The following is a 9,833-nucleotide window of genomic DNA, read 5'->3' on the forward strand; positions in this document are numbered from 1 at the left end:
CAACAAACAATTCTGTGCGTATAACATCTGTACATAAGTTCAGTGTCATTTTGTAACGTTTCGATTAATCAAAAAAAAAAAAAACCACCACCATCACATTCCCTCCACATGCTTCGCATGATATTGAGTCTTATGGTACTTGGGATCTGCCGCATTTTTTTTTGTCAGGAATTTTCGCACCTTAGTTTCGTAAGCCTTATGTGCAACAGGTAGCTTTTTTATTGTTTTCTTTCAGCTGACAGTTTACTTAGTGTGATGTGCACACATGCGTTTCCCTGTTGCTGTTGCCTTTTAAAGTACGGTAAAATCTGACCGCTTTTGTAAGTAAACCATTGGTCTGAAGTGAGCGCTCTTTTTGTCTATTTATTGTGCATTTTGTTTTTCTCACTGCTGAAGTACCTCGGTGGATCAGTACCAACTCACCCAACTTTCTGTCAATTCTTCCAAGAACCCAACTCACTCGCTGCCTGTAAAGAGTGCAGCGCTGCAGTATGCCTAACACTGAGGAGAAACAAACCCACGAGACCAACTTACGAGGTTGCGAGCAAGAAGTAACAGATGCAAATCCTGCATGCTATTTACTTAGCAGGGTGTTGCAGCTAATTTACGAGGCACACACAATTTCGCCCGTGATGGACTTCATTTTTGTTAGACCAGTGTCGAATAGTAGTTGTTGGCCCGCTCCCATAAACACACGTGTTTTTGCATGCGGATGACGCATATGCTCAAATTCTCCATTTACAGCTTCACTGTGAAATTGTTCTAAAGCAAAGGTAGACAAACGACACGAGTACTTCACCACGTCTTCCGGGTTGCGTTGTTAAGCTTTTAATTTTGTATTCAGGAGGCTTGTATTGTGCATTAGATGATAACCGCGGTCGGCAGCGTCCCCGAGAGGGCTTCAGTGGGCTTTATCCTTCTCCTCGGAATGCGGGAAGCGGCTGTCCCGGTCGAAGTAGAAGAGACGCACGTCCCCCGCTTCGCTCTGATCCACCGCGCCGTTCTTCAAGTACAGCCGCTGGGCTCCCTTGTTGTCCTTGTGCACCTGCGGTGCGGCGATGTCACCTCTATTATTTGACAGCTATGCAAACATTCTGAAGACTAGCACAGCATCCAAACTCCGCTGTTTTCGTATTCATATGCAACCGTTTAACGTGAAATATTCGTTCGTAATATTCTTGAGTTATTTTGTGTTCGTTCTGTAATTACAATGTGCGCATTTTCCTGGGTAAATTTTATTATATAATGAGCAGTCGAGCTCCATAGTGACAATTTTTCGTGCCTTTTCGCTTTTTGTGTGTGTGTGTGTTTGTGTATGGTGTAACGTGATATTAATTTATACTAACAATTTGTCATCCTCATTTTTTGTACATATCGCCACACGTGCTCCTACCTAGTTCCATGTTACCGCCCCATTACGCGGAAACTGTGGCCTTGCACCAGATGGACTGGAAACTATATAGGCAATCTTTGAACCTTCCGATGAAATAACGGGCACAACGCGAATGCAGAGTTCGTTCTGGAACTTACCTGGCCAATAGCTATAACGTTGGAATCTTTGATTATAGGCGTATAAAAGCTGAGGCGCTTGACCGCTTGTCAGTTCATCGACGATTGATGATTGATATGTGGGGTTTAACGTCCCAAAACCACTATATGATTATGAGAGACGCCGTAGTGGTGGACTCCGGAAATTTTGACCACCTGGGGTTCTTTAACGTGCGCCCAAATCTGAGCACACGGACCTACAACATTTCCGCCTCCATCGGAAACGCAGTAGCCGCAGACGGGATTCGAACCCGCGACCTACGGGTCAGCAGTTGAGTACCTTAGCCACTAGACCACCGCGGCGGGGCAGTTCATCGACGACCGACGCTCTGTTTGCCGCCAGCGGTGTGTGCAGTGTGTATTGCTCTAAATTGGCTTTCTTGTTTCCCTGCCACAAGTTCAGCCAAACAGTTCAGCTGGCGTGTCCTAGTTCAGCTAGGACACGCCAGCTGGTACCTGCTACCACGTCCCGGCACCACGAAAATATTTGTAAACCATCTTCTTGTCTTCTAATTAATGTACATGTTCTGACATTTTAATTGAAGTGCCCCACTTGGGTAATACACCTGGGGGTGTGTAAGGTACCTTTAACTAAACAAACAAACAAATAAATAAATATTATTTATTTGACCCTACTGCTGGGTCAAATAAAATTAACATTGCTGTACTAGAGAAGGAAGGAAGTGAGTGCTCGAGAAGCTTCCTATATAGTGAAATTACGGTTAGAAAACTATTACTTTTCATGTTTTACAGAAAGTTGCACCAGCAGATTTGAACTATATTTGTGCAATGTCGCAAGCCCCGCCAAGCGGGTGCTTGTCCACAGATAAGCGAAGAACCGCGTCGACAGTTGAGCCGCGACTTGCCTTGAACTGCACGGCTCAGCAGCAGTCGTGCAGCGCCTGCTCGCAGGCGGCGCGAGCAAGGGCGACGCCCAGGCCGCGGCCGCGGTGCTCCTCCGAGACGATCAGGTCCTCGACGTAGAGAACGCGACCGCCCAGAGCGGCCGAGTAGCGGTAGTGGAAGGTCACCATGCCGGCGGGTGCCTCTTCGGCCGCCACGAGTGCCTTGGTGGCGTCGCGACGCCGGATGGTCGCCATGAAGGCCCACAGCTGGCGAGGGTTGCTCTGCGAATGCACCGCGAACTGGATTTTCAGCTGCACGTGTCATTTCTCTTTTTCCAATCGGCTTCCATGTGATGAGTGCGTCGGCTTACACTATTCGTAAATTGTTGAAAATTTCACATATCGGTTAATAATGAGTGTAAATAATTACATTCTACCTATGGTTTACTAACCTACTGATTTATTGGTTTGATGTATTGGTCTATCTATTGTGCCACCAATATTTATAATTGATGAGTGTGTCGAAATGCTCTACTGATGCAATGTCTAATATTGCATGTTTGATTAAGTAATTGATTATTTAATGAAAATAATTATTTATAATTATCCATTCAAATATACAATTAAATAATTGATTGATTGATTGATTGACCGTTTGATTGGTCAACCAACTCAGAAAGATGATATGTTGCGCCTGCCAGGACCGTCGTCCGTCGTAACGCTGCCACTTGCGAATGGTGACAATAAGTGAGGCGAGTGATGTTCGCCCCTGCGTGTGCGACTTACACCGTTTCCACGCAAAATTTACGTCTCCTCACACATGACTAAAGCATAGTCCTGGCCCAGTAAAATAAGCTCAGTTCCCGTTCGTGCGTATGTTGTCGGCTAAGAGGTGTGCCAATTCGCCGCGCGACTTGCGCCAGCCGCAGGAAACAAGCCTCACATAAGGATTGCCGCTTTTAGAACGCGTTCATTGTTGCGGAAAAACCTGGTCACAAAATTATAAGTGATCTTCACAGATTGCATGAAGTTTCTGAATACGTGGTTTGAGTTTAGCATGTCTTACCTCATCGAAACCACTGTGCAAAAACGCACATAAAGCGTTCATTGCACATACGTCAGCAAACACTCATGTGTCTGAAAAATTAACGCGCAGCCAAATAGGGAGACGTTAAGCCCGTCACTTTTTGCAGCCACGTTGTTGCGTGATTGAAGCACATAGGTCACAGGTGTGCTCCTTTCTTATCGGCTCTTTTGGGACCGCATGCCGAGCATATACAGCACAGGAACGTATCTGCGTGCAGTGGCACTCAATATGACTAGTACTGCCCCCTGTAAATGCATTCTTAAGTGTCACGTGCTCCGTTGCCCTTAGTAACTTTTATCAGTAGGCACCAATAAGACCTTCGAAAGAAGTCCTATCATATGTTCACGTCACTGAATGCTTCCTATATCGCCACCACCGGGTAGTGCTGGCACCGCTTTGACCACAGGCAACGCGTCGCAATTCATAATTCGTATGCACGTGCGTATACCTTGAACATGGCATGCTCGAGCTGCTGCAGGTCGATGTACACGGCGTCGGGCATCTTGTGGAAGTGTGCCAGGGCGTGCACGAAGCGCAGTATGGTGGCGCAGTCTTGGGGCTCGGCCTTGCGTACGGCCGACTCCTCCTGCAGGGCGGGGGAGCCCTCGGCTGGCGCCTTGGCCTGAGCGCCCTCGGAGCTGCTGCCGCCGCCGCCGCCTTCCATGCTGCGCTTGATCTTCTTCCTCCTTCACCTCACGCGCTCGCAACCGATGGCACGTTTCTGAGGCGCGCTGTCGGCGTTAATCATTAAGACGGAAGTCCTACGTGTCACGTTAGGTGGCGACATTGAGCGACTCCTTTTGTCATGCAAACGTGATGGAGATATCTGACAAATAAACCACGAAATTTGCGGATGAAGTGGCCTGGAAACCCCCAAATATAACGAAAAGCCAACTTAAAAAATGACTCAATTGTCGCTAGGAAAACGTGGCTGATCCCCCTATCTAGGAATCTGTATAACACGAAAGTGAAACGCGTCTTCGCAGAGGTAGTTGAGTGCTTATTGTGCATTGTTTCAGAAACAGCAACAAACTGCAAAGTCGCGGGAAGAACGCCAAGCAGCTCGAAATTTGCAGAGCACACCTCAAGCAGAAAGCACGCACGAAATTAGCATACACAGGACGAGCGCGGACTAACAACTGTGACAGCTCGACACTTGAAGCGCGCTGTTCAAACAGAAAGACGCACGAAACGAGCGCACAAGTATACGCAAGACGAACGCGAGTAACTTTCACAATTCTTACTTCGTCGTGTGTCAGCAACGCGCTATTTTCATAAACGCGGCCACGGCAGCGAGCGAAGTCACCTTTGTCTTCTCCCGAATTACTCGAGTCTGATAAGCACGCGTGCAGAAAAAGACCACGCTCCGGGAAGATGGTGACCTTTAGAGCCCGCCCAATGCGAGCCCGTCGTGCCATCTCGTTATGAATAAAGAAAACGCGCTAACGTTCCGGAGCTTTGGGGACGCCAAATGGTGTATTGTGTAAATAAACTAATTGCCGTTAGCTTCCTCGACAACGTAAACTTCATGGCGTAGTGGTTAGTGCCGCGCGCTTCGAATCGAGAGGTTGCTTGTTTGACGCCGTGCGGCAGACTCGTTGTTTCTGGTTTTTAGGGGCGAAGCTCCCAAAGCCGCGGGTCGGTACTTCCTCTGTGACCGGTTCGTAACCACCTTTGCAAAAGGCCCACTACTTCGTCCTTGCAAACATCCCGCTACGCTCCATCACCGATCCACCACTTCGCCGACCATAAAGCACCTTTGCAAACAAGAACAACAAAATAAAACTTGATTTGTTTAATATACGCACAGTCCTACGTCTTTATAATAATGCAATGGCCTACCTTACACGGGGAGCCGAAACGGTCGTCATTTGTCAGCTACATCTGCAGGCGTGTGTGTCGCCATTGTGCGTTTGAGAACGCCTGCGAATAACTCGAAATAAAAGTTGATTTTTATAGTACACGCACAGTCTTACGTCTTTCTAACGATGTAATGGGCTAACATTCCTGATTGATTGATTGATATGTGGGGTTTAACGTCCCAAAACCACCATATGATTATGAGAGACGCCGTAGTGGAGGGCTCCGGAAATTTCGACCACCTGGGGTTCTTTAACGTGCACCCAAATATGAGTACACGGGCCCACGACATTTCCGCCTCCATCGGAAATGCAGCCGCCACAGCCGGGATGCGAACCCGCGACCTGCGGGTCAGCAGCCGAGTACCTTAGCCACTAGACCACCGTGGCGGGGCGGGCTAACATTCCTGCCAGAGTCCATCTCCTCTCTAGAATCACCCACATATTGTCATTCTTTAATTTTTCTTTGTAATCTGTTAGTACACATTTTACGTAATATCCATGACGATAGTACAGCGGAGCCATTGTGGACCCCTTTATAAAACACTTTCGTGTTTAAAAAAAATTATTTCAGTAAACGTCTAACCGGCCGTGAAACAGGAATGTCGGTTTTTTTTTTCTCTCTTTGTCCTGACGAGATATATGGCGTGCGGCTTATTATGGGCTATTTTTAACATCGGTATTGGTATAAGTTAGGCGCGCATGAAAGGCGTGATCAGTTGATGACTAGAAGACTGCCACATTGTCTGTGGTCTTCAATCGATCAATTATTCAATCAATCAATGCGCGTTTTATTTAAGCACCAATTACTCGAAGAAATTTCATCTTCTATATCCTTGAGTGGACGTTCTCGTGCACCTGTCGCGCCAGCTGCGGATTTATCATGGAGAAAAAAAAAACACCTTGAAAACAGATCTCTTCCTGATTTAGCGGCAAAATTCAACACTCTTGATCTTCATGTCTGCAGACTCTAGTCATAAGTGCAAAAAAATCTACGTTTTTAATATTTTCGGGTAAATTATTGAGCCAGCATTTGTTGAAATGTCAAATTTTCGAAAAGAACTACATGATCCATGGTTAACCGCAAAGTTGTTCCACAGGCTCGTATCTGTCATAACAAACATTTTTCTACCTGACAGCATGTTCGAATATGTGAGATATAGTTCTTTTTTTTTTTGTTGATGACACTAGTGTGCATATATTTCAATCATGTTGTGTATCACGATGTGTTTATCCTAATGTGTGCTTAACAAGTGCAAGATTAAATGGTCAGATATATGAAACGCAGTGTTATCAATATCACGGTTAAACCATGCTATTTCACGCCTTCCGTCTAAGTAAGAGGAAGAAGATTGCGGAACCTTGTTTCCAATCATATTGTTACGCCTGAAGTAGGGGTACGGGAGTTTATTGAACGGAAGCTGGGATGGCGAGGCCGCACCGGATAAAACTGGCGAGAGATCTTCTTCTTCCCAAGTCCACACTTCTATTCCCTCTTATCAATCCGGCACATACACGTCGTAATATTTCCCCCTTCGCAGACGAAGCGCACCGCGCGTTTCATGCATCGTCCCGCAGTCTAAAAGCTTTGAGGCGAGCCACATGGGTAACCTCGGTCTTGGTTGATCGTCTCCCACTAGCTGTCAGTCGTGCTATTTTATAATCTACTGCACTGAGGCGCTCAAGGACAACGAATGGGCCAGTGTAGTGGGCGAGAAGTTTTGTGGACAAGCCACGCTTGCGGATAGGCTTCCACACCATTACAAGGTCTCCCGGTTCATATGTGACGTGGCGGTGTTTGCTGTCGTAGCGGAGCTTTGAGCGGTCTTGCGATGCTATAGTACGCAGGCGGGCAAGACGCCGAGTTTCTTCTGCAAGGCATAGTGTTTCAGCTAATGAAGGATCGTCATTGTCATAAAACGAAAAGATAGTGTCCAGGGTATAACGAGGGGGTCGAACGTAAAGAAGGAAGAAAGGGCTGTGGCCGGTGGTTTCGTGTTGGGCAGTGTTGAAGGCATACGTGATGAACGGTAAGACGTCGTCCCAGTTCTTGTGATTGGACGCCACGTACATTGAAAGCATATTCACCAGTGTCCGGTTCGTTCGTTCAGTAAGGCCATTCGTCTGTGGATGGTAAGGTGTCGAATGACGAAGTTCCGAGCCACACATACGGAGCAGTTCCTCAACAACGTCTGCCGTAAACTGACGGCCGCGGTCGCTTATTATGACGCGAGGAGGTCCGTGGCGCAGTATGATAGAGTGCAGGAGAAAGGAGGATACTTCGCCAGCAGTCGCAGATGGCAGGGCGGCCGTTTCGCAGTAGCGGGTCAGGTAATCGGCGCACACTACAATCCAACGGTTGCCTTTTGCCGAGCGTGGAAAAGGGCCCACGAGGTCAATGCCAACTTGCTCAAAGGGAGTGCTGGGAGGCGTCACAGGCTGTAGAAGTCCAGCCGGAGCAGTCGTGACTGATTTGTGCGTCTGGCATTGAGTGCAACTGGCCACGTACTGCTCAACTGACTGGCGCATGCGTGGCCAGTAAAATCGCTCCTGTGTACGAAGGAGTGTTCGCGTCATTCCCAGGTGACCCGAAGTTGCGTCGTCGTGCATGGCGCGCAGGATGGAGGAACGGAGTGTGTGTGGCACCACCAGCAAGAAGCGGGAACCCGTGGCCGAGAAGGTCCTCTTGTAAAGTAATCCTTCACGAACGCAAAAGCGTCCGGCCAAAGTGGACGCTCGTGCTTCAGCAAATAATGGCTCCAAGCTGACATCCTTCCGCTGTTCATTTTCAAAGGTGGTCTTGTCCGGGAATACTGGAGTCACTGACGCAATTAGGTGATCGAAATTGTCGGCATCGCAAAGTGTTGTAGTAAGCGGCATCCGCGAAAGGCAGTCAGCGTCAGCGTGCTTCCTGCCACTCTTGTATGACACCGTGAAGTCATACTCTTGCAAGCGGAGGGCCCAGCGTGCCAGGCGGCCAGATGGGTCTCGGAGGCTTACAAGCCAGCACAAGGAATGATGGTCTGTGACCACTTGAAAGGGGCGACCGTACAGGTATGAACGGAATCGCTGTACAGCGAAGACGAGTGCCAAACATTCTTGCTCAGTCACTGTGTAATTCCGTTCTGGTTTACTTAAAGTTCTGCTGGCATACGCAATGACATGTTCCTTTCCACTGTGTCGTTGTACTAGAACTGCACCTATGCCAATGCCACTGGCGTCAGTATGAACTTCGGTCGGCGCCGAAGGGTCGAAGTGCCGGAGAATGGGCTGCGATGTGAGTAAGAACTTGAGTTGGTTGAAAGACGTCTCACAGTCATGTGTCCATTCAAAGCTAGTACCTTGACGTAGCAGATTGGTCAAGGGGAAGGCAACGTCGGCGAATGCAGGAATAAATCGGCGAAAGTACGAGCACAGGCCTAGGAAGCTGCGAAGCTCTTTCGTTGAGCGAGGTGGTTTGCACGCTTTCACAGCTGCTGTCTTGCTCGGGTCAGGCCTGATCCCATCTTTGTTCACAAGGTGCCCAAGTACTAAGGTTTGTCGCTCGCCGAAATGACACTTCTTCGAATTAAGTACAAGGCCAGCGTTTCTAATGCATTCCAGAACAATGTCCACGCGTTCGTTGTGCTCACGAAATGTGCGCCCAAAGATCACGATGTCATCTAGGTAGCACATACAGACATTCCATTTTAGGCCACGCAGAATGGTATCCATGAACCTTTCGAATGTGGCAGGAGCATTACATAATCCAAACGGCATCACGTTAAATTCATAAAGTCCGTCTGGAGTTATGAAAGCAGTCTTTTCCTTGTCCGCTGGATGCATGGGAATCTGCCAGTAGCCTGAACGTAAATCGATAGACGAGAAGTATGACGCCGAATGGAGACAGTCCAAGGCGTCATCAATTCGTGGAAGAGGATAAACATCTTTCTTCGTGATGGAGTTCAAACGGCGATAGTCGACACAAAATCTCCAGGTACCGTCTTTCTTTTTCACAAGGATCACAGGAGCTGCCCAAGGGCTCGATGATTCTTGAATGATGCCCTTTTGGAGCATTTCACGCACTTGATTGTCTATTATCTTGCGCTCGGACGGCGATACTCGGTACGGTTTTTGTCGGATTGGCTGTGCTGTTTCTGTATTTATCCTATGGCGTATACGAAACGGAGGAATGGAAGGCGTATGGTCACTCTGGGAGAAATCAAAAACTTGCAAGTACTTTAACAAAACGTCCACAAGCATTCTGCGCTTGTCGGCAGTCAGCGCCTTATCAACCATAGGTAAAACTTTCGAACTGTCTGAGCAGGCGGTCACTTGTTCATCCCGTCGAACGTCACTGAGGACAGCTACTGTTGTTGGCGAGTATTCTTTAAACGACGCTAGCTTAAGTCCTCCTGGTAGCAGCACCGGTTCGTTTGAATAATTCGTTGTCCAAAGGTCTGAACGACCTTCACTCACTGAAACTATGCTGTGGGGTACCAACGTGTTCTTCTT

At 47.9% G+C, this 9,833-nt stretch overlaps 1 protein-coding gene across 1 annotated transcript; it reads right to left on the reverse strand.

The window, feature by feature from the left end:
• Positions 1–803: 803 nt before the first annotated feature.
• LOC119163777 (thialysine N-epsilon-acetyltransferase) lies at positions 804–4,176 on the reverse strand. Its single transcript, XM_037415849.2, has 3 exons — positions 3,929–4,176; positions 2,415–2,675; positions 804–1,045 (listed from the first exon to the last, which is right to left on the reverse strand). Exons 1-2 carry the CDS (start codon positions 4,142–4,144, stop codon positions 2,430–2,432), a joined length of 462 nt encoding a protein of 153 aa, XP_037271746.2. The 5' UTR covers positions 4,145–4,176; the 3' UTR covers positions 804–1,045; positions 2,415–2,429.
• Between the last annotated feature and the right edge of the window lie 5,657 nt (positions 4,177–9,833).

Source organism: Rhipicephalus microplus, chromosome 3 (genome assembly GCF_043290135.1).
Source record: "Rhipicephalus microplus isolate Deutch F79 chromosome 3, USDA_Rmic, whole genome shotgun sequence".
In the NCBI taxonomy this organism is placed as follows: domain Eukaryota; kingdom Metazoa; phylum Arthropoda; class Arachnida; order Ixodida; family Ixodidae; genus Rhipicephalus; species Rhipicephalus microplus.

What these genes read in the sequence shown, in the direction of transcription:
- LOC119163777 (XM_037415849.2), bottom strand. Translation starts at nt 4,144, where the DNA reads ATGGAAGGCGGCGGCGGCGGCAGCAGCTCCGAGGGCGCTCAGGCCAAG. An exon ending in TCGAGCATGCCATGTTCAAG is followed by an intron (nt 2,676 to 3,928) that starts GTATACGCACGT and finishes GTGCATTCGCAG; the next exon opens with AGCAACCCTCGCCAGCTGTG.